The sequence below is a fragment of the Aotus nancymaae genome, unplaced genomic scaffold (assembly GCF_030222135.1).
Source record: "Aotus nancymaae isolate 86718 unplaced genomic scaffold, 86718_ANA_hifiasm-v0.15.2.pri h1tg000095l, whole genome shotgun sequence".
NCBI lineage: Eukaryota > Metazoa > Chordata > Mammalia > Primates > Aotidae > Aotus > Aotus nancymaae.
Window position 1 is genome coordinate 4,295,014 of NW_026988510.1, and position 24,605 is coordinate 4,319,618.

A 24,605-nucleotide genomic window follows, 5' to 3' on the forward strand; every position below is an offset into this window, starting at 1 on the left:
CAGCAAGGCCCTGGAGAAAAGGCCTAGCTGGAAACCTCGACCTCCCTTCCCTCCCTCGCTGTCATAAAGGACAGCAGCAGCTGATGTTGCTTGGACTTTTCCTCTGTCCCCAGTGCGGGTCACCTCCTGACACTCAACTCTCTCTGCTGCTCTATGACCGTTATGTGCCTCTTTCCATTTTTTTTTTTTCTTGAGATGGAGTCTCATTCTGTCGCCTGGCTGGAGTGCAGTGCTGCGATCTTGGTTCACTGCATCCTCCGCTCCCGGGTTCAAGCGATTCTCCTGCCTCAGCCTCCCGAGCATCTGGGACTACGGGTGCCCGCCACCATGCCTGACTCATTTTTGTATTTTTAGTAGAGATGGAGTTTCACCATGTTGGCCAAGATGACCTCGAACTCCTGACCTCAGGTGATCCACCCATCTCGGCCTCCCAAAGTGCTGGGATTACAAGCGTGAGCCACCACGCCTGGTTACCTGATCCCATTTTAAAGCTGGGGAAAATGAAGTCTTGAGATAAACTATCCGCCATCACATGGCTGGGAGCTGCCAAGCTGGGACCTGGCCCAGCTGGTGCGGTGGGGAAGCTCCAGAGACCGCTGCTAAATTGGAATGGCTGCCTTTCATATGCAGCTGGCCCAAGCCTGTTCCCATCAGTGTCTGTGGCCCTCCCTCTCTTCCCCAGGCCCCCAGTCTCTGTCCTGGTGGTATCTCCCATCCATGTCCTGCTAGCTCCACCTGAACTTCCAGCTCCTTCTCCCTCTGAACCCTTCCTGACCTGCCATCTTCACAATCACCTTCCTGATTTCTGGCCCAGAGCAAGCATCTGTAATGTCAGCAGGCACAGGAATCCCTGGGGCCTTGTGCGCCTGGGTGGGCCTGAGCTGCTGCCTTTTTCCCCAGTCCCCAGGGTGCTGATGCTACCAGTCCATCAACAGCCTGCAGGTGAGGGCCAGGCCCAGGGTCTCCTCACCGGCCCCAGCCACACAGCCCTCTAGAAAGCAGACTTGCTCCTTGGCGTCCTCAGAATAAGCTCTTAACTCCAAGGCAGCCCCAGAGACCCCAGGTCCAATCCATCTTTGGCTTCTCCCCACCTGTTCCTGCCTGAGTTCCCACCCCCTGCTTCCTTCTACCCCCAATGCCTTTATCTTCCTCTGGACCTCTGGACGCTACAGGTCTCTGTGGGGTGGGGCTCCAGCCTGGGGATCAGGACAGTCCTGGGTTCGAGTCTCAGCTCCACAATCCCTAGTAAGCTGGTAGCCTCGGGCAGATGCCGCCACCTCCATGAGCCCTGACTTTGGTGTCTTTGAAGTGGAGATGGTGATAGTACCTTGCAGGGCTGTTACTGAGGAGTGAGTGTCAAGAGCACGCGGGCCCCGCACCACTGGCTGCTGCTTTTATTTTACTTTTCAATTGCTCAGAACTCTAAGGATGCCTCACGTGGAAGGAACATCATGAGAACACTGGTTGGGACAATTCTAATATCCTGTGGGCTGGGGGCCACGCGTCCTCTAGAGCTCAGACTGTTAGATCTCCAGAGAACCAGCATTAGAAAAAAAAATGGGGCAGCATTAGAAGGGGAGGTGCACCTGCCTTGGGGGCCTCCGGGCCACCCCCCAGCCCCGGCTGGGAGGTCTTCACACCACAGCAGCAGCAGCAGCCCTCCTGTGGCTCTTGAAAGGAAAGGAAAGTGGTGTCGGTTCCCCCTCATCAGTTCATTGCAGCCTCTGCCTCCTGGGTTCAAGCGGCTTCACAGAGCTGGGGCTGCCGTCGCCACCTTGGCCTCCTGTATATTTAACTTTGAGGCACCCTCAAGTTTTTTCCGCCAGCGCAGACTCCAGCCCAGATGTTGACAGGTGGTGTGGCCTAGAGGCTGGTGGTTTCTCTCCAGCACAGCCTCCTGTTGTGTAATCACCAGGGCCGGGGTGGGGGCCTGGCCACACAGGGCCAGTACAAACAAGTGGCGGCCACCCCTCTCTGAACACTCTCCTCTCCCCACAGGCCTGTGGAGGCGCCGACATGGGGCTCAAGATGTCCTGCCTGAAAGGTAAGGCTGGGCGGGCATCTGCCCCCACCAGCTCTCGTGGCAGGGGGTGGGCTGGGCTAGGGGGCAGAAGGGAGGGGGATGAGGCCATCTACCCTGCAGAGGGAAAGGGGTACCATCCCTTAAGCAGTGCTGTACACAGCAGGTGCTCTATAAATGCTTGTCCTGACTCTGAGCACCCCTCTAGGCCTTCCATTTCACTATCAGTGAGTGACTGGGAAAGTGACAATGCCCTGCTGCCTCAGTTTCCCCCTCAGGGGGACTAATTTCAGGCTGTGGAGAGTGAGGGAGGGGTGGCCTTTGCGAAGGAGCCAGGCACACATGGGGCTGTTTGCTTTCACAGGCACACCTGGGCCTGTAAACACCCAGATAGGAGGTCCAGCGTCCGGGTGCTGGGAGAGTAGGTCAGCGGGAGAAAGTTCTAGAAAGACACAAAACCGCTGAAGGATGTTGTGGGTGTTGGTGAAGGCAGTCCAGACCTCTGTCCTGTGTGTGGATGACCTTGGGGGACCTCAGACCAATATGCCGGAGGCCTCCCACCCCAAGTCCATTGCTGCCCCTCTTCTTTACTCAGTGACAGTTGCTCTGGTCTCCCCAGCCAAAAATCTGGGAGTCTTGTGGGTGGCACCTGGTCCAGGTGGGCAGCCCCGGTCCAGGTGGGCAGTGCATCTTGATTGATAGCTTCTCCAAGACTGCTTGCAGAGACATTGGTTCCCTGGTGAAAATTGGGGTGTCGTTTGCTAAGTGGGATGGGATACCAGACAGGCACAGTCTGCATCCCTTCCAGAGCCTGGTTTCCCCTGAGACTCCAGGCTCTGACGTGGGGCCCCACTGCCTGAGACCGACTCTGGCTCCAGGTGTCCTGTGGCCAGTGGTGTGAGGGCCAGGCTCCTAGCCTGCCCCGGGGCAACCTGCCTGACCTCAGCAGCCCCTTCCAGGTGGAGGCCATCGGCCCACCTGGAGAGGCGGCCGGAAGCTGCGCTTGTCTGGGATCCACCTGCATGGTGTGAGTTCTGGCCTCCCCACTGCCTCTGTGAGACCTGGAGCAAGGGGCTTGGTTTCCTTATCAGTCAAATGGTGATCACGGCGGACGCGTCTCAGGTCACCAGGAGCACGAGAGCAGGGCCTGGCACACCCGGGCAGTGGCTGCTCTTGATTGCGTTATTTCCTTCATCAAATTCATCAGGCTCTGTAGCCCATCTTTTGGGTTTAGGCAGGCTTAGGGCTTTTGGGTGCAAGCTACAGAAGCGGAAACAAGGAATTTACTGGAAAGTCGAGGGGAGCCCACAGGAACAGTAAAATAAGGAGGTGCGAAAAGGTCCCTGCTGGGAGCCAGGATGAACGGACCAGCCTTCAGCTTCCCAGGCTGGGAGGAATCCTCTCCAGGAGAGCATCTGATTGGCCCAGCTTAGGTCTTAGGCCCGCCCCCTTGGCCTGGGGGGCGGTGCATCTTGATTGACAGCTCCTCCAAGACGGCTTGCAGAGAGATTGGTTCCCCTGGTGAATATCCGGGTGTCATTTGCTAAGTGGGATGGGATGCTGGACAGGCACCAACAGCCTGTGTCCCCTCCAGGGCCTGGCTTCCTCTGAGACGGCAGGCTGAGCCCACAGAGGAGTGAGGAGATGTTTGTTGAATGAGTATGTGTGAGCGGCTGAGGTTGATCCAGCAGCAGACGGTAGTTGAGAGGACCTAGCCTCAACCCTTGAAACTGGAGGACTTTCTTCTCTTAGACATGAGTTTCCCAGTACCTGACGGATGCCATGAAGGCCATTTTTCTTCTTTAAGTAATTACATATATAACATAAAACTTGGCTTTTTAACCATGAAGCGTGCTAGTAGCATTAAGCACCGCCATCTTCAGAATGAAGGTTTCATCATCTCCCACTGAAACTCTGTCCCCGCTAAGCACTAACTTCCCGTTCCCTCCCCCCGCCCTTGCCAACCACCATTCTACTTCCCGTCTCTAGGAATCTGCTCTTGGGACGTCCTGTAAGTGGAATCACACAGCATTTGTCCTTTCGTGTCCGGCCTCTGTCACTCAGCGTGACGTTTTCTAGGCTCATCCACATTGTAGCATTCGTCACTGCTTTGTTCCTTTTCACGGCTGAATAATATTCCGTCCTGTATACGGACCACATTTTCTTTTTTTTCTTTCTTTCTTTTTTTTTTTTTTTTGAGACAGAGTTTCGCTCTTGTTACCCAGGCTGGAGTGCAATGGCGCGATCTCGGCTCACCGCAACCTCCGCCTCCTGGGTTCAGGCAATTCTCCTGCCTCAGCCTCCTGAGTAGCTGGGATTACAGGCACGCACCACCATGCCCAGCTAATTTTTTTTGTATTTTTAGTAGAGACGAGATTTCACCATGTTGACCAGGATGGTGTCAATCTCTTGACCTCGTGATCCACCCGCCTCGGCCTCCCAAAGTGCTTGGATTACAGGCGTGACCCACCGCGCCCGGCTACGGACCACATTTTCTTTATCCGCATATCCGACGCCGGACACTGGGGTGTTTCCAGTTTTTGGCAATTGTGTCAAGACATCTTTGATGAAGAAACCAGGCCCTGGAGATGTCTCTGGACCACTTTCCTTCCAGCCCAAGGCTGCGGCTTTACCAGGAAGGTAGACCAAGACACTGCAGATCCTGACAGTACCTGGGAAATGTATTCCCACCCCCACCCCTCATGAATCAATGCCAGGCAGCCAGCTCAGGGCCCCTGGGGCTGGGAGCTTTTAAAAGGACCGCCTTCCTGTCGGCTCTAGAGCTGCTAAGTACTGGAACGGCTCCTGCCCCGAGTGCCGCTTGTTCATCCATTTTTCATGGCCGGCTCTGCTGCTGTTGGTCCCTGCCACCCGCCCAGCCTGGGTCTCTGGAGGTGATGAGGCCCACACAAGCATGGGGGTGACTCAGGCAAAGGGGAGCTAGAGCTCTTTTTTTGCAGGGGGGAACAGAGTCTCGCTCTGTCACCCAGGCTCGACTCACTGCAACCCCTGCCTCCCGGGTTCAAACAATTCTCCGGCCTCAGCCTCCCAGGTAGCCGGGATTACAGGTACGTGCCACCACGCTCAGCTAATTTTTATATTTTTAGTAGAGATAGGGTTTTACCATGTTAGCAAGGCTGGTCTTGAACTCCTGACCTCAACTGATCTGCCCATCTCAGCCTCCCAGAATGCTGGGATTACAGGTATGAGCCACTGCGCCTGGCCCAGAAAGAAACATTTTAACTCGACATTTGAAGTAGCCAGGAACTCTGTAACATGGGCTGCCATAAGTAAGAGATTACCCTAAACTAGGTGGTTTAAAACAGTTCTGGAGGCCAGAGGTGTGCCATCCCGGTGTGAGCAGGCCTTGTTTCTTCTGGAAGCTGTCGGGGGGCTCCAGAGCCTCCAGCGGCACCACCCATCCTTTGGCTTGTGGCCGCTTAGCTCCAGCCTCTGCCTCGTGGCACATGGCTTTCCTCTTCTGTCTTCCCTTCTCTTTTAAGGACAACTGTCATTTGCTTTAGGGCCCGCCCTCTTCCAGGATCGTCTCATCTCAAGATCCTTAATTCAATCACATCGGCAGGGCTACCGGGTGGCTCCTGCCTGTCATCCCAACACTTTGGGAAGCCAAGGCAGGAGGAGCTCTTGAGCCCAGGGTTTCAAGACGAGCCTGGGCAACATGGCAAAACCTCATCCCTACGAAAGAATACAAAAATTATCTGGGAATAGTGGTGTGCACGCCTGTAGTCCCAGCCACTTGCGAGGCTGAGGTGGGAGGATCCCTTGAGCTCAGGAAGTCAAGGCTGCAGTGAGCTGTGATCACACCACTGTACTCCAGCCTGGGTGACAGAGTCAGACCCTGTCTCAAAAAAAAAAAAAAAAAAAAAAAATTCCATCACAAAGATCCTATTGTCATAAGGTCAGATTCCCACTCACAGGTTCTGGTTAGATGTATCTTTTGGAGCGGGCACCATTCAACCCTGGGTACAATTTCTCTCACTCCCTGGGGCCTCAACACTGTATGCTGCCCCAGGCACTGGGAGGAGGGACCCGCCAGGACCCAGGCCCTCTGTTCCTCTGCTCTAGCCCCACAGCCTAGCCCAGGGACTCAGAGCTGCCCAGCTGTTTCCAGGTGACCCTCCCTCCACTGTGCCCCCAGCTCCAGGCCTCCCTAGGTTCAAATCCCAGCTCTGCCCATTAACAACGATTCGACCTTGGAGCCGGGCCAGCTTCACGGGCATGTGACCTCTGCAGCTGTGCAGGGCCCCGTGCTCAGTTTAATGCTCTTAATACATATTGAACAGTGGGCTCACATGTTCATTTTCCACTGAGCCCCACAAATGACATAGTGGTTGCTGCCTTAGGGCAAGTGACCTTGTCCCTCGAGGCCTCCGTTTCCTCTGGGGTAAACTGAGGCATCCTGCATCCAGCCCACAGGTTTTATTGAGTGCTGGGTTTTGGAGAGGACTTGAGGGATCATAAAGACAGGACTCTGCCCAGGGACTTACTACCTAGAGCCACACCACCCAGTAGAAATGGGTTTTAACATTTCTAGCAGTCCCATGAATAAGGTAAAAAGAAACAGGTACAATTAATTTTACTGTTTTATTTAATTCAGTATATTCCAAACATCGTTTTAACGTGTGGGGTCCAGTTCACTGGTCTGGAAGATTCGGTTAGCTGATCTGGGGAGGTTCAGTTGTCTAGGGGATTTAGTTTTACGGTTTGGGGGGTTTCGTTGTCTGGTCTGGGGTTTTGGCTGATCTGTGGGGTTTAGGTGTCTGGTCTGGAAGTTACATGGCTGGGCTGGGGGCTTCACCTCGCTGGTCTTGGAGGCTTGGTTGGCCGGTCTAGGAGGGTTTACCTGTTTCATGTGGGGGTTAATTGGCCAATCTATGGGTTCAGTTGGCTGGACTGGGATTACTTGGCTGGACTGGGGGTTTAGTTGGATGGTCTAGGGGTTTAATTGGCTGGTCTGAGGGTTCAGTTGGCTGGACTGGGGTGACTTGGCTGGTCCGAGGGTTTAGTTGTGTGATCTGGGGGTTCAGTGGCTGGTCTGGGGGTTCAGCGGCTGGTCTGGGGGATTTAGTTTGCTGCCCTCCTTTCCCTTCCCCTCCAGTCTGGGAATCTCTCCCTCTAGAACTGAAGTAGGCTTTCTTTCTTTTTTTTTTTTTTGAGACGGAGTTTCACTCTTGTTACCCAGGCTGGAGTGCAATGGTGCGATCTCGGCTCACTGCAACCTCTGCCTCCTGGGTTTAGGCAATTCTCCTGCCTCAGCCTCCTGAGTAGCTGGGAGTACAGGCGCGCACCACCACGCCCAGCTAATTTTTGTATTTTTAGTAGAGACAGTGTTTCACCATGTTGACCAGGATGGTCTCGATCTCTTGACCTCGTGATCCACCCACCTCAGCCTCCCAAAGTGCTGGGATTATAGGCGTGAGCCACCGCACCCGGCTTGAAGTAGGCTTTCTGAGGCAGCTTGGCACTCATTTTGCAAAGCCTTATGTTACAGATAAGGAAATGGAGGCCCAAGGAGAGGAAGTGACCAGGTACAGTCACACCTACTAGAAGTGAGACCTGCGCTCCTATATGGAGGCATCTCCAAGACCTGCTCTGGTTCCCTCAGAAGGAGTGGTTACGGGAGACGTGGCCTGAGCCCACTCAGCAATGTGAGGGTTACGGTGGGTGTGAAGCCCCAGCCCTCGCCACCTCCTCCTTCCTCAGCTCCCCCATGGGCTCTGAGGCCGTGTAACTGCCCAGGAAGACGTAGGCCCCTTCCCCATTGGGCCGGCTTTGTGTCGATGGCACCTGATGTGGCTGGCTGGGGTGGTGTCCGCCCGCTGCTGGGCTGGCTTCCGTCTCTATGCATAACTGTTTGGTGGCTGCTGTGACAAATGACTACACACTGGGGGGCTTAAACAGCCATTTTTATTTTCTCCTCGTTCTGAAATCTGCGCCGGCAGGGCCACCCTCCCTCCTCAGCCCCAAGGATAGAACCTTCCTGCCTCTTCCTGCTTCTGATAGCTTGGGGCATCCTGGGTCCAGGCTCTGCCTCCAAGTTCACGTGGCCTTCCTGTCTCCGTGTCACCCTGTGTCCGGTCTCCCTCTTCTCCTCTTCTAAGGATGCCAGGCATGAGATTTAGAGCCCCTCCTAAATCCAGGATGAGCTCATCACGAGATCCTTAACTAATTACATCTGCAAAGACCGCATTTCCAAATAAGGTCACATTCCGAGGTTCTGGGTGGATGTGAATTTTGGGGACACTATTCAGCCCCCATCAGATCGGTTCACCTCTGAGCTTCCCCTGTGTGGGGCAGGAACGTGCTTCTCTAGTCTGGCAACAAAGATTCAGTCCAAGGGTGGTAGATATTCCGAGGGTGGCATGGGAGAAACATGGCTGGGCCAACACCCCTTTATTTCTGAGTCCAAAGGAGAGGGGCTGCATTGGCAGACCTTAAGTGGAGTCCCTCTGCTCAGGGGCCTGGCGGTGGTAACTGTGACCCATGGAAGTGTCCCACAGGCCAAAGAACATCTCCCTCATGTCTTACCCTGTAAGGGTTGGCATGTCCTGGCATCAGCAGGAGCTGGGCATGGCTCATCCTCTTCACAGCTGAACTCTACAGATGGGGAGACTGAGGCACAGGGGATCTCTCACTGGCTTAAGGCCACATGGCCAGTTAGCAGAGGTTAGCTTCACAGATGGAAGGGGAAAGGGCGAGTCGCCTCCTTGGTTCCTAAGTGCTCCCTCTCCGGGCTCCAGCAGGGCGGCACAGCCAAGGAAATGGTGTGGTCCTGCCGCGTGGTTCTCAGTGGGGTCTGGGACCTTCTGCAGAGGCATCCCTGGGAACCAGTCGGACCATCAGATTCTTAGGACACACTGGACCAACTGAGTTAGGAACTCAAGGTTTCCAGCATGTCCTCCGGGGGATTCCAGTGGCTATGTAACTTTGAGGATCACTGGGAAAGTGGCTCTGGAGTCAGAGATCTGAGTTCATATTCTGAGTCTGCCTCTGATCGACTTGCAGCCTTGTGCAAGTCACTTCCCATGCCCAGGCCTCATTTTCTGTATCTGTAAAATGGAGTGGCGACTGGAAAGATCTCCTGGGTCAGGTCTCGAGGGTTTTCTGAGATACGCACTAAAGATGGCGCCCAAGAAGCCTTTGCAGCTTCGCACCATGGAGCAGGCTGCAGGTATGGGGGGCTCCTGCAGGAAGAGTTAAACTGGAGGCATGGGCTTTCCCACTGGAGTGGCTGGCTGGGGCATCAGCGCTACCTGGGAGGCCCCCTGTGGTATCTGGTTCTGTGGGGGTTGGGGGGTGGGGCGTCAGCTCCAGCATCACCATAGATACAGGCTCCTGGAAACGAGACTGGTCCCAGCACCTGTCCTGGGAAGGTCCCTTGGGGTTGCCTGGGGTTTGGTGGGAAAGATGAAGGCTTTGTCTGGGGTTAGTAGGTTGTTATTTTTTTTTTTTAGTAGACTTTATTTTTTAGGACAGTTTTAATTTACAGAAAAGTTGAAAAGATAGTACAGAGAGTTCCCACACGCCAGCTTCCCTGTTATTAACATCTTACACTCACACGGGCCATTCATTACCACAAATGAATCATTACAAATCCGTTGTTGTTTATTTTTTAGTATTTTATTTATTTACTTACTTATGTTTTTGAGACAGGATCTCGTTCTCCCTCCGTTGCTCAGGCTGGAGTGCAGTGGTACAGTCACAGCTCACTGCAGCCTTGATCCCTGAGGCTCAAGCGACTCTCCTGCCTCAGCCTCCCAAGCAGCTGGGACTATAGGTGTACAGCACCATGCCCAGCTAATTTTTTTTGTAGAGAAGGGGTCTTGCTTTGTTGCCCGGGCTAGTCTTAAACTCTTGGCTTCAAGCCTTGGCCTCCAAAAGTGCTAGGATTCAGGCATGAGCCACCGCGCCTGGCCAAATCCATTATTATTAACTAATGTCCACACTTTTTGTTTTTTTGAGACAGGGTCTGGCTCTGTTGCCCAAGCTGGAGTACAGTGGCACAGTATCAGCTCCCCGCAACCTCCACCTCTTGGGCTCATGTGATTCTCCCACCTCAGCCTCCTGAGTAGCTGGGACTACAGGCAAGCACCACCACACCCAGCTAATTTGTTTTGTGTTTTTAGTAGGGATGGGGGTTTTGCCATGTTGCCCAGGTTGGTCTTGAACTCCTGCACTAAAGCTATCCTCCTGCCTCAGCCTCCCAAAAGTGCTGGGATTACAGGTGTGAACCCCCATGCCCGGCCAGATCTGTTATTATTAACTAATGTCCACATGATTCAAATTTCACCCATCTATTTTTTCTGTCCCAGGACCCCACATGACATTTAGTTGTCATATGTCCTTAGGCTCTTGGCTGTGACAGTTTCTCAGACTCTCCTCGTTTTTGTGGGGACCCCTGGCTGCCAGGCATGGCTCTCACTCCCTTGCTCAGGGGGTTCAGCCTAGGGGTGGTTGGTCGTTGGCCATTATAACACCCATTTTTCTGATTTGCCTTCAGAGGCTTGCATCTGGCCCCTGGTTAACCCAAAATCTAGAGTCCCTCCCTATAGTCCTATGACAGTGTGGTGTGAATGCCTGGCTCCGCTGGTGGACAGCAGCAGGCCAGAGTTGCGTGAGAGGCTGTTCCTTCCACAAACATGTATGGCATCCCTACTGTGTGCTGGGCGCTGGCCCAAGTCCTGGGGCTACAAGGATGAACTAGGCAGTGTGGTCCTGGCCACCAGAAGGTTACAGAGGCGAGGAATGACCTGAGTGCTAACTCAGTGCTGGATGGAAGCTAGCACTGCCTACCCAGGGTGGCTAGGGGTGGCATCACCCAGGAAGCAGCCCAGCCTGAAGAGCTGGCCTGGTACAGAGTGGAGAAGGGGTGGGTGTTCCCAGTAGCAGAAACTCATGGGCACAGGCTGGGAAGCAAGCAGGAGCCTGGCGTGCATGGTGGAAGAACTGGAGGGGCCACAGTGCCGGCGAGGATGGGAGCAGCCAGCTGGAGCCAGGCAGGGAACGTGGAGTTTCCACCCCCAGGGACAGGAGCTCCATGAAATGGGAGGGCAAAGAAAGTGTCCTTTCCACTAATACATTTGAGCGGTTTTCAGAACAAATTGGGAATTTCATACATTGGAAGGGAGGTCACATGGTAGAATCCAATCCCTGCTGTACCAGGAGTTAGAAAATAACCAAAGTCAAGGGCCAGGCACAGTGGCTCACACCTGTAATCCCAGCACTTTGGGAGGCTGAGGCGGGCGGATCACCTGAGGTCGGGAGTTCAAGACCAGCCTGACCAACATAGAGAAACCCCGTCTCTACTAAAAATGCAAAATTAGCTGGGCATGGTGGAGCATGCCTGTCGTCCGAAGCTATTTGGGAGGCTAAGGCAGGAGGATCGCTTGAACCCGGAAGGTGGAGGTTGCAGTGAGATGAGATTGTGCCACTGCATTCCAGCCTGGGCAACAGACCGAGACTCCGCCTCAAGAAAAAAAGTAGCCAAGGTCAAGTGCCCCACTTCCCTGAGCTTTCCTGTCCCTGTCTATAAAATGGGCTGTAGGCTCCTGCCTGCAGGGATCCTGGCTGAGGTCCTCGCCCGCTGCCTGCCATGCCACCGCCATGTTCCAGGGGTCTTTGTCTACTCTGCTGACCTCCACACCCACACCGTGAACAGGGGCCAGCACACAGTAGGTGTTTCAGGGTACCAGTTCCCTTCCTCTGTGGGACAGAGCCCAGACGAGGGTGTGTCCCAGGCAACTTCTCACGACATGTTTTGAGCACCTGCCACACGCCGGGCAGCACCCTCAGCCCTCGGGATGCAGCAGCGAGCAGCGCAGAGCTCCTGTCTGTGTGGGAGAGACGGACACATCATAAAGCGTGTGTGGACAAACGCACACCCAGCAGGCTGGATGTCGTGGTGAGCACCGTGAAGGGAATTGAGCAAGGGGGTGCAGTTGAGGGGATGAGGAAGGGTGAGGGGCTCTCTGTGGTGCTGACACTGGAGTCAGCCATGTGGATGCAGGGAACAGTGTTCCAGGCAGAAAGAACAGCAGATGCAAAGGCTCTGAGGCAAGATCAAGCAAGGAGGCAGGTATGGAGGCCGGGCTGAGCTGGAGGAGCTGAGGCCCCTGGGGCCAGCAGGTGGTAGAAGCTGGGGTGTGAACTGAGAGTAATACAGGCCAGGCACAGTAACACAGGCCGGCACTTTGGAAAGCCAAGGCAGGCGGACTGCTTGAGGTCAGGAGTTTGAGACGAGTCTGGGCAACGTGGCGAAACCCCATCTCTACAAGAAATAGAAACATTAGCTGGGCGTGGTAGCATGCGCCTGTAGTGCCAGCTACTCAGGAGGCTGAGGTGTGAGGATTGCTTGAGGCCAGGAGATGGAGGTTGCAGTGAGCCAAAATTGCACCATTGCACTCCAGCCTGGGCAATAGGGCAAGACTCTATCTCGAAAAAGAAGTAATGCAAAGCACTGGAATCATTCTAGCCCAGGAGTCTAAACCTCCGCCGCACATGAGAATCTCCCGGAAGGCTTCCAAACAGATGCAGCCCTGGCCGGTTCCCCAGAGGTTCCAGGCACTGGTGCTCTAGGGGGCTTCCTAGTGATTCTACTGGGCGGCCCAGGCTGACAGTCAATGCCCTTGCCTTGTAGATGGGGGCTGCAGTGGGGACTGACAGCCCAAGGTAACAGTGAGCAAGTCAGCCTGGCTGGGAACCCAGGTGTGCAGGCTCGGTTCCAGGGCTCTTTCTGGAACCTTCTCAACAGACCTCTGCCCAGGAGGCAGGAGCTCCTGAGAGACATCCCCTCCAGCCAGCCTCCCTTCAGCTCAGGGGAGTGGGGTGGATCATCAAAGCCTGTTTTAAATGAGGGAGCAGATGGCGCCTGATCTCGCCCCACCCCCTGCCCAGGGCAGCGGGGGCAGCCCTCCTGGCTCACAGCAGGGACTTAGCCAGTCTCCCCATCAGTCACCCATGCTTAAGCTAAACCTGGGGCCCCTGACGTCCTCAGGAAGGAGGGAGGCGGGGCCAGTGACGCAGCAGGTGAGAGATGAGGCGCTGTCCCCAGCTGTGCCTGGATAGGTCAGCCCAGCTGGTCTACACCCCAGCACTCAGTGTTGGTATTCGGGTGACAGTTCCCAAGGACGTTCTCCTCCTCACACTCCTGGCTCTGCGGGATCAGGAACCACGCTGCCTCGTTCATCCCTGTAGCCCTGGCACCTGGCCCAAGACCTGGTTACCTGACACACACAGGCCCTGCAACAAATGTTTGCAGAATGAGTGCGCTCTCAGCCTTAGCCACCGCATGCAGACCCTCCCCAGACTGACCCTCCCGCCAGCTGGGGTGGCTTCCCCATCATCCCCATCATCCTGCAGGGAGCTCAGCGCTCCCGAAGCTCACACCTCGCCATGCAGCTCGGCTCTTTCCCTCCATCTCCTCTCATCCGCACAGCAAGGCTTCCACACCGTTCATTTTCCCATTGTAGATACGGAAGCTGAGGTGTCGGGTGGTAAAGGTCACTCAGCCAGAGTGCGGCTGAGCTGGATCCCTGGGGGCCTCGGGAACACAACCCAGCCCAGCAAGGCCACAGCCCAGCCACAGCCTCCTCCTCATTCCCTGCAGTTTCCTCAGGGCCTGGCAAGCGCCATGTGCTCTAGAGATATCGGGGGTCAGGGGAAGTGGGGAGTGAGCCTCCAGGGAGACAGGGGGAGAGTGAGGCGGGTGCTGACACCCACAGTCCCATCGGGGGTCTCCCTGGCTTCCTGCTGCTGGAGACTCGGAAGCCAGGGCAGTCCGGGTGCAGTGGCACACGCCTCTAATCCCAGCACTTTGGGAGGCCGAGGCAGGAGGATTGCTTGAGACCAGCCTCGGCAACATAGACCCCATGTCTACAAAGTAAATGTAGCCAGGTGCCACTGCATTCCAGCCTGGGCAACAGAGTGGGACCCCATTTCTACAAAATAAGTGTAGCCAGGTGCCACTGCATTCCAGCCCGGGCAACAGAGTGAGACTTGTCTCTGAAAAAAAAAAACCATAAAAGGAAGTTAGGGCAGTGCTGACCACTTACCAGCGGCTGGGTGCGGCTGGGCACAGGAGCAGACCAGCCTCGCTATCCCGGGCTGGGCCCTTGCTGCTTCCCTCCCAGGGGCCTGGTTTCCAGGGTGCAGATGTGCTTCCAGGCCCCAGCCTGCTCTTGTGCCCTGTTCTTGTCACCCAACAGCATAGACCATGGATGGCTCCTGTCACCCCCGTAGCACTGCCCACCTTCTCCTGCAGCCACACAGCACCGCCATGTGCACACACCACTGCCCTCAAACCCAAACCTGGCTTGCCGTGCCAAGCAGGACTTCAGTAAAAATCCTTCTACAGACATCCACTCAGGAGGCATCCTAGGGTGGAACATTCTAGATGGTTGGAGGGTGTGCACCCTTTACATTTTGACAGCTTTGTCAATGACCCCCCTGAAGCCACACCAGCAGCCCTCCCCATCCCCCTGCGGGGGATGACCAAGGCCACAGCGTTAACAGCCTTCCCATTTTTGCCGATCTGATGGGTGCAAAACAGTACCTCAGGAGGTCATGTTTCCTCTCTTTTTAGCAGGAAACATTTAACTTTTCTCTCCTTTTTTTTTCTTTTTCCAGTATAGATGGGATCTTGCTCTGTTGCCCAGGCTGGCTTCATATGCCTGGCCTCAGGCAGTCCTCCTGCCTCGGCCTCCCAAAGTGCTGGGATTATAGGCATGTGCCACTGCACCTGGCCTAACTTCTTTTTTCTTTTCTTTTTTTTTTTTTTTGAGACAGAGTCTCGCTCTGTCACCCAGGCTGGAGTACAGTGGCATGATCTCAGCTCACTGCAGCCTCCACCTCCCAGGTTCAAGCGATTCTCCCGCCTCAGCCTCTGGAGTAACTGGGATTACAGGCACGCACCACCACAGCCAGCTAATTTTTTGTGTTTTTAGTAGAGATGGGATTTTGTCACGTTGTCCAGGCTGGTCTTGATCTCCTGACCTCAAGTGATCCACTGGCCTCAGCCTCCCAAAGTGCAGGATTATAGATATGAGCCACTATGCCCTGCCTGGCCTAACTTCTGACTGAAGTGTAACATACAGGAGAAAAGACCCAGGTCATAAGTCAGCTGCTCCATGCATTTTCACACTGACCAACAAACAGTTCAGCTCCCCAGAAGCTCCTCAAACTCCCTGCAAGAGCAGCCAAGCTCCTGAGTCCTAATCTTGACCTGCACTGAGCTCCACGTGTCTCTTGTTGAGCAAGGAAGTTGTACCCGCCCACACCACACCTGAAGCTCTTCTGAGACCCTCCTCTGGAGGCTCAGTGCGCCGGCCGCATGGAAGGGAGGGGTGAGCCTCCGGCCCGTACGTGAAAGCTGTGGTCTCAGCTCCTCCACGCAGAGAGACCCTTGGTCCGCACCTGAACTTCTCCCAGCCTCAGTTTCTGTGAAGTGAGGACTGACCTGCCTCTCTCAGCGCTAACACTCGGACTGCAGGAGATGCTCTAGGTGAGGTCCCGTTTCCTGGCTGTCACCCTCGAATGTCATTTGTTGCCAAACAGAGCCTCACCATTTACAGGTGGGACACCGCCCCTGGTGGATGGGCTGTGTGTCCTTAGCTGTGTGATCCTGGGCAAGCGACTCAGCCTCTTTTCACCTCCGTTTCTTCCATTATCGGCTGGGCCGAATAACAGCAGGGGCTGTTGAGATCGTTTTGGAAGCCAAGTCTGTAAAGGCAGTGGCTTCTGGAGCATCCAGGCCACCATGAAATGCATCGAGGAGCTGTCACTGCGCTTGTCTCTTAACACAGGGGCCCTGGGCCAGGGCTTTCCCGTCAGCAGTGAGCCCCTCTGTGAGGTTCACTGAGGTTGCCTGGGCAACAAAGGCCAGGTCCAGACCATGTTGCTGCTGTGGGAGCCCAGCAAAGGCCTGGTCCCTGATCAGGGAGCGAGCAGAGCAAGGCAGCCCCGGGGCCCAGGTCCCACCCTGGAGGGAGCCAGGGCTCTGCCGAGAGCCAGCCGGGCAGTGACGGCAGCTGAGCTGTGAGTGACGTCCTTCCTGCTGTTTCTGCTCCCGAGAGCTGCTCCTACCTGCAGCTGAATGTCCAGCCCCGCCTGCTGTCTGCTCTGCTCTCTGGCTGTGGCCTCTCCCTGCTTCAGTTGCCCACAGGGCCCAGCTTCCCTGGGAGACCCCCAGTGTGCTCAAGTAGCACCATCCACCTCCTTTCTCTGGTCCTAACTGGACTCGACCTGCTTATATGACATAGATAGCAGTCATAATAGTACTAATAATACGGCCTCGCTAAGAACCTGCCCTTGGACACCTTCCATGTCATGTCATGCGTCCTCCAACAGCCCTGCAGGATAAGGATTATTATGTAGGGCAAAAGTTACAGGCAGGGCTGGCCACAGTGGCTCACACCTATAATCCCAGCTACTTAGGGGGCCCAGGCAGGAAGATCACTTGAGCCCAGGAGTTAGGAGGCCAAGGCAGCAAGACTGCTTGAGCCCAGGAGTTTGAGTTCCACCTGGCAACATAGCAAGACCCCCATCTCTTAAAAAAAAAAAAAAAAAAACCGACAAGGTGGCTCACGCCTGTAATCCCAGCACTCTGGGAGGCCGAGGCAGGTGGATCACCTGAGGTCAGGAGTTCGAGACCAGCCTGACCAACATGGAGAAACCCCATCTCTACTGAAAATACAAAATTAGCCAGGCGTGGTGCTGTGTGCCTGTAATCCCAGCTACTCAGGAGGCTGAGGCAGGAGAATCGCTTGAACCTGGGAGGCAAAGGTTGCAGTGAGCCAAGATCGCACCATGCACTCCAGTCTGGACAACAAAAGCAAAACTCTGTCTAAAAAAAAAAAAATAGAGGTTAGAATCTCAGTCCCAATGAGAGAGCTGCCCATGTGTAGCAATTGTTAGCCTCGATAGCCCCCTTTACAACAGGCGACAGAGAGGGTAAGAAACTTGTTCAGACCACACAGCAGGTCAAGGGCAGTCTCTGGCTTGGGCCATCCTGGAGGCCCTCCGTGTAGCCCCAGGCACTGTGGCCACATGGGGACACACGAAGCCAGTAGCTCCGTGCCAGGCGTGTAGGGCCAGCCCTGAAATGCCTAGTTACTGTTGTAATGAATGTCAGTTACCTGTGTGGTTCAAGATCGGGGGTGACTGGCCTGGTTCCCCCACAGCCCCACGTAGAGTTGCCAGATTGAGGAGGACAAAAACATAAAAACAGGATGCCCGGTTTTATTTGAATTTCAGATAAACAAGGAATAGTGTTAAACAGAAGCATGTCCCACGTATTGCATGGGGCAAGGCTCTACTAAGAAGCGACCTGCTGGCCGGGCGCAGTGCTCACGCCTGTAATCGCAGCACTTTGGGAAACCAAGGCAGGCGGATCACAAGGTCAGGAGATCAAGACCATCCTGGCTAACACAGTGAAACCCCGTCTTTACTAAAAACACAAAAATTAGCCGGGTGTGGTGGCACGCGCCTGTAGTCCCAGCTATTCAGGAGGCTGAGGCACGAGAAACGCTTAAACCTGGGTGGCGGAGGTCGCAGTGAACCGAGATCGCACCATTGCACTCCTGGGCGGCAGAGCGAGACTCCACGTCAAAGAATAAAAATGAAAAACTGTTTGTTAACCTGAGATTCAGATGTGACATGACGGATGGCCTGCATTTTACCTGGTGACCCTGCCCTCCGGGGACAGTTGGCAATGTCTGGAAGTGTTTTTGGTCATCACAGCTGGGGTTCTGCAGGATCCAGAGGCCAGGGACACCTGCTATAAACATCACTGACACACAGGACAGCCCCCCCACAGAGAATGACAAAAGTGTCAGCAGCGCCAGTGCCAGGGGACCCTGGGCCACACGCGAGCATTCCCATGGCCAGGCAGCGTGCCAAGTACCTGGCTTATTATTATTTTTTTTCAACTTCAATTCTCATGGTCATCCTGCTCTTGTTTCCATTTTAGCCATGAGGAGATTGAGGACTGGGGGAGGGGACACTGCCAGGAAGTGATGGGGCCAGGGCTGGACCTGGGTTTCATTTTTTTGGAGACAGAGTTTTGCTCTTGTTGCCCAGGCTGGAGTGCAATGGCACAATCTTGGTTCACTGCAACCTCCACCTCCTGGGTTCAAGCAATTCTCCTGCCTCAGCCTCCCAAATAGCTGGGATTACAGGCACCCACCACCACACCAGGCTAACTTTTTTTTGTCTTTGTAGTAGAGTTTTGTATTTTTAGTTTCACTATGTTGGCCCAGGCTGGTCTTGAACTCCTGGCCTCAAGTCATCTGCCTGCCTCGGCCTTCCAAAATGGTGGGATTACAAGCATGAGCCCCCACACCTGACCCTTTTTTTTTTGAGACAGGATCTCACTTGTTGCCCAGGATGGGGTGCCGTAGGGTGATCACAGCTCACTGTAACCTTGAACTCCTGGCCTCAAGCAGTCCTTCTGTCTCAGCCTCCCAGGTAGCTGGGACTACAGTACACATCACCATGCATAGCTAATTAAAAAAAAATTTTTTTTTTAGAGAAGGGGTCTTGCTATATTGTCCAGGCCAGTCTTGAACCAGGATTGCCAGGCTCAAGCCATCCTTTGTCCTTGTCCTTCCAAAGTGCTCGGATTATAGGCATGAGTCACTGTGCCCGCCCTGGAACCAGCCTTCAGAACCTGGGCTCGCCGCACTGTACCCTCACCTTGCACAGCCTTCCCAAACACCCAGCGCTAGGATGAGGAGGGCTGGTCCACGGGAACTGGGAGGGCTGGCCGGGAGGGAAGAAGCGCAGTCAGTGCTCAGGGCAGGAAGGTGGACTGGCCGGGCAGAAGCATCAGGGGCACCTTCCCCCCGCTTGGTGTGTTGATGCCTCCTGTCTCCAGCTCCTCTCAGGTTCTCTCTCCAGCAGCTCATCCCTGACGCAAGCTAGGGCTTTTTCCTTAATTAAAAAGAGATTTAAAACATCCACTGCTGTCTCTATTAGGCCTGGGATGCCTCAAAAAGGTAAAACCGCCAGAGCTGCCCCAGCCTCATCCATAATAACACAAGGCTTTCCCTGTAATTGGAATTAAAAAAAAAAAAAAAGATTAAATGCATCTGGAACCCTTGGAGGAATTTATCAGTTTGCTTTGGAAAGACCTGCACTAAATCCAGCTACCCAGTCATCTCTGAGGGATTAGTGTCAGCCCCGCTCAGCCCCTGTGGCCCCTGTGTTCCTGCCCCAGGGCCTTTGCGTGTGCTGTGGGTGCCTCAGGGATCTCTGCTGCTGCTTTCTGATGGTCCTTTCTGGGAAGCCTTTTCCAGCTCCTAGTCTCCCCTAAACCCTGCTTCTCCCCGCTGTGAGTAGGCTTATCATCTGCCCCTCATCCCTACTAGAAGTGACCCAGGCTCTTGGAAATATCTGTGTGCTTCTAGCCCCCAGGGCACAGGGGCCCTGACTGTTCTATGCCTCAGTTTACCCATCTGGAGGATGGGGTCTGCGTCATTGCGAGGATCAAATGATGAGTGTGCAGAGACACTCAGACAGTCCAGCCTCCCACAAGCCCAAGTCTCAAAGCTCAGCATCGTGGGCCCCTCCCAGTGATGGCTTCAATCACCAGAGACCCTCCTCCTTTTTTTCCAGCTGACCCTGAAATCTTTGGGGCCCCATCCTATGACGGAAGCCAGGACAGGAGGTGTAGAGGGAAGGCACAGATAAACCTCTGTAGAGGTCATTCTTTCCTCAGCAGCGTCTACAGCACCTGGGGCCATGCGGGGCACACAGCAGGTGCACAATACATGCCTGTTGGCTGGGCACCTCACTGGCCCAGGCTCAGAGCTGGGGCATTACACCTGTGCCGCAAAGGAGCACGTGACATAAGCTGGTTCTCCAGGTGAGAAAACCCAGGCCAGAGGCAAAGTCACGGCAGGAAACAGAAGTGAGAGTCAGATGGGATTTCCTCCTTCCCAAGCCCCTGGCCATTCCCATACAGTAAGGGAGAAGTGTCCCCTGAGAGTCAGGTTGGAACCAGGAATATTTTGTGCAGCATCTACTCCAGCTGTGTGACTGCAGGGGGGAGACAGGCCCCCAGCCCACTCATGGGGCTGTATCAGTAGCCGGTGGCATCCAGTAGGTGTCGCATATTGGCAGAACCAGTGAATAAGGGCCCTGACTTAGGACAGTTACACCTGTGGTTCAAATTACGTGATGTGAATCTAAGCTTAGTATCAACTTGTGATGTGAATGACAGCTTGTGTTTACTGAGTGTGCACAGCAAGGCCAGCACTGGGGTTTTCTCTTGCACAAAATGCATATATAATCATCGCACCACCTTGCCTGGACTCCAGTGTGGTGCTTAACCTCTCGTGTTTGCCCACCAGACTTGGGCACTGTTATTTACCCCAGTTCCGAGGTGAGGAAGCAGAGGCCCACACAGGTGGAACCGCTGCCCCGGTGGACTGTGGCCCAGGTAGGCCTTCTGGCCGCTACTTGCATGGTGGGTCCGACACGCTGGAGTCCTCTGTGTGTATGACGGTGCGCTGAGGAAGAGGGTGTGGTCCCGTTCAGGGCCTCCAAGCGGAACGCCTCGGGCTCCAGCCTGAACACTGTTTTGTTTTGTTTGTTTCTGAGACAGTCTCGCACTGTTGCCTGGGCTGGAGTTCAGTGGCACCATCTCGGCTCACTGCAACCTCCACATCTTGAGTTCAAGTGATTCTCTCACCTCAGCCTCCCAAAGTAGCTGGGATTACAAGCACCTGCCACCACGCCCAGCTAATTTTTTTGTATTTTTAGTAGTGATGGGGTTTCACTATATTGGCCAGGCTGGTCTCGAACTCCTGACCTTGTGATTCACTGCCTCAGCCTCCGAAAGTGCTGGGATTACAGGCGTGAGCCACGGTGCCCGGCCCTGAGCACTGTTTTTAAAAGCATCAGGCTGCATGGGGTGTCTCGTACCTGTAACCCCAGGACTTTGGGAGGCCAAGGCAGGAGGATCCCTTCAGCCTAGGAGTTCAAGACCAATATAGTGAGGCCCTGTCTCTACAAAAAAAGTTTAAAACTTAGCCAGGTGTGGTGGAGAGTGCGTGTCGTTTCATCCAGCACTTTGGAAGGCCAAGATGGCAGAATCGCTTGAGCTTGGGGGGTCACGGCTGCAGTGAGCCTCGGCCACAGAGAGAACCCGTGTCAAAATAAACAAGCAATTAATTTAAATGAAATGAAGACACACCAGGAGAGGGCGCCTGTGAGCCGTCATGCCAGCGCTTGCTCCTGTCTCCAGCGCCCGTTGGCAGTGGCCTCAGGGCGGCCGGGAGTTCACCACGAGCTGGCACAGAGAATGGTGCCCTGACCCCAGGGACCTGGGCATCCTGCGCAGAGCCTGCATGTGGCGTCTCGGGCACGGGCTTGCCTGGCTCAGTGCTTTTGAAGGATGAGAAGTAGCAGTGGATCCCAGCAGTGGTGAGGGCAATGGGGCCTGGAGCCACATCAAGCCCCAGCCCTGCTCCCCAGTCTCTGTGTATTCCCAGCATGCTACCTCCCGTCTCCAAAGCTCAGTGTTCTCTGTGGCATGGGCGTGATCCTCGTCTTCGAGGGATGGTGTGAGGGTTGCATGCAGGAGTGCGAATGGCAGGCTCAGCCCAGAGCGCAGCCCCAGATGCTTAGGAAGGGGTGGTCTCAGTGGGGAGGTGAAATGACACCCCCAGCTTAGGACCCTACCAGGTCCCGGCCAGCTGGCTCGCTGAGAGCCGTTTCTCCCCACACCTGGCCTTTTCTGCAAGGCTGGTGTTGTAACATTTTTACAGCCAGGGAAACTGAGGCTCCAGGAGTAAAGCCACCTGTTCCCATGGTGGCCGTAGCTCAGGGGTTCCCAGTCCTGGCTGTTAGAGTCACCTGGGAGCTTTTCAAATTCCTGGCACTGCTCACAGAGCCATGAATTGGCTCCTCTGGGGTGAGGTCCTGCATGGGTAATTGTTAACTTCCCAGGTGGTCTCAATGGGCAGCCTCGATGGAAACCACTGTCCTGGGACCAGGGAAGCGCAGAGCCGGGTCTCCACACCTGTCTGACCTCACCCTGCCACCGCCTGCCTGTGTAACCTGCAGGGAAGGCTGGCTCCAGGGACCCGGGTTCTGTGGTCTGGTCTGCGTGGCTCTGCCCCCATTGCAGAGGACAGTGCAGGCTGCAGAGTGGGGGTCAGGGCCTGGTGACCCGGAGCACAAGGCTGGGCTGCCTCCCTGGAAGAGGGAAGGAAGGGCTTCCTGCAAGAGCTCCATCCCTTTGAAGCCTTGGGATGGGGCTGTGTCCCTGGGATCTGCTCCCTTCCAACTGGAATCCCAGGCTCAGGAAATAGGCTTTTAATAGCCCGAGGCAGGCACGTAATTAACAAATAACAATTCCGGCCTTAGCACAAATGAGCTCCTTGTCTGGGGCTAGAGCTGGCATTTGGTTTTTAATCCCCAGCGTTGTGCTTGATCCTCCTGAGAGCTTTTCCCTCCTGTTTGGCCACCTCTGCTGTTGAGGCTGGCCAGTGCAGCCCCTGGGGATGTGAGAGGGGCCAGGGTCCCTCCCTCCTCCTTGCCTGCCCTCCCCTCTCCCTCATGTCCTCCTCTCCCCTACCTGTTCCTTCCTCCTTCCCTTCCTCCTCCCTCTCCCCATCTCCTCCCTCCTTCTTTCTTCTCCTTCCAGCCCTGTCTTCTCTTCCCTCCTTTTCTCTCTCCTTCCCTCTCCCCCTCCCTCCCTCTCCCCCTCCCTCCCTCTCCCCCTCCTTCCCTCTCCCCCTCCTTCCCTCTCCCCCTCCTTCCCTCTTTCCTCCTTCCCTCCCTCCTCTTCCTTCTCCCCCTCCTCCCTCCCTTCCTCCTCCCCTTCCTCCCCTCTCTCCTCCTTCCCTCCTCTCCCCTCTCTCCTCTCTTCCTTCCCTCCTTCCCACCTCCTCCTCCTCCCTCCCTCTTCTCCCTCCTCCCCTCTCTCCCCTCCCCTCCCCTCTCTCCTCTCTCTTCCTCTCTCTCCTCCCCTCCCCTCTCTCCTCTCTCTTCCTCTCTCTCCTCTCTCTTCCTCTCTCTCCTCCTCCCTCCATTCCCTCCTCCCTCCTCTCTTTCCAACCCCCTCTCCTCCGAGCCTTCTGCCTCTCCTGGGCTCACTGAGAACCTGATGCTTCCAGATTATACGTGTGGGTTTATCCTCAAGCTCCAGACCGTGTTAAAATGCAAATGTGGGGCGTTTTATTTTAGAATGTGGAGTATTCACTGAGGAAGGGGCTTGGAGACTGAGCAGGGAGGCTCCCTCCTGTTACAGATATGATCATCAGCGACTCCTCTTGTCAGGGGCCTCTGCAAGGAGCTCTTTATGGATGATAATAGAGAACACTTACGGGCCGCTGGCTGGGCAAAGTGCTTTCGTGATTTCGTTCATTTCCTCAATGCAGCCCTTCAAGAGGGGTCTGCCCTGCCCACCTGCAGCTGGGGTTTTGGCTGTGGCTTCTGTTTCTGGCATTAACAAGCCTCAGGCTTTGGAGGTTCTGTTATTGCCGGTTATGACATCAGATGCGTCCTAGATCCCAAGTCCCCTCTGCAGCCAGTCCTGGATGTGCTAGAGCAGGGACTGGCACCACAGCCCTGACACCCAATCCTGCCGGACGCTGCTTTGAGAAATAAAGTTTTATTGAGACAGAGTTAGGCTCGTTCATTTCCATGTTACCTCCGGCTGCTTTCAGGCTGCTGTGGCAAAGCTGTGTGTAGTTTGCGTGGGCACAGAGACTCCTGCCTGGCCCCTTGCAGAAAGTTTGCCAGCTGTTCCCTGGGATTATGGCTGCAGGAAGCACCAACTCTTAGACTCAGCCAGATCGCAGTGTGGGGATGGATCCTGGCTCTGCCTCCCACTAGCTGTTCGGTTGTGTGTAGATGTTACTCTCTTAGGTTCCCAGTTTCCACGTCTGTGAGCTGGGGCTGGTGACACCCAGCGCGGTGGCAGTGGAGCCTGAAGGACACACGCTCTCGGCCCCGGAAGCTTGTCTGTGTGGTAGCAGCACGTCCCTTTGTTTGGGGTCGTTTGGGGTGGGGGCACCTCTCTCCAAGTGGCTTCCTTTGCTTTGTTTCATACTCTGGGCTTCTGTGCAAGATTGCAGGAGAAACGTTCTCTTCTTTAAAGAAGGTTCGGCTGGGCGTGGTGTCTCACACCTATAATCCCAGCATTTTGGGAGGCTGAGGCGGGTGGATCCTCTAAGGTCAGGAGTTTGAGACCAGCCTGGCCAACATGTCAAAACCCTGTCTTTACTAAATATACAAAAATTAGCCAGGCGTGGTGGTGTGTGTGCCTGTAATCCTGGCTACTCAGGAGGCTGAGACAGGAGAATCGCCTGAACCTGGGAGGTGGAGATTACAGTGAGCAGAGATGGTACCACTGCACTCCAGCCTGGGTGACAGCGAAACTCTGTCTCGGAAAAAAAAAGAAGAAGGTTTAAAAACCACTGCATTAGGCCTGCTTTGGCGGGGCCGTGTGGGGGCTGCAGAGGGGCCCGGCGTTGCATCGGGGAAAGGTTGCCTTTTCCTACAAACTCTCCAGTCGGGGGCCAGGAGCCTTCCAAAGGAGGGAACAGGGTTGGGGTTC

At 55.0% G+C, this 24,605-nt stretch overlaps 1 protein-coding gene across 2 annotated transcripts in view; it reads left to right on the top strand.

Annotated features, from left to right (window-relative positions):
* Positions 1-24,605, top strand: part of CUNH16orf74 (chromosome unknown C16orf74 homolog) — a 44,320-nt gene that overhangs the window by 12,248 nt on the left and 7,467 nt on the right. For both annotated transcript variants that reach the window (XM_064369937.1, XM_064369936.1), the window contains exon 2: positions 1,999-2,044. In XM_064369937.1, the coding sequence (XP_064226007.1) occupies positions 2,017-2,044 (28 nt within the window). In that variant the 5' untranslated portion in view covers positions 1,999-2,016. The remainder of the gene's footprint in view (positions 1-1,998; positions 2,045-24,605) is intronic.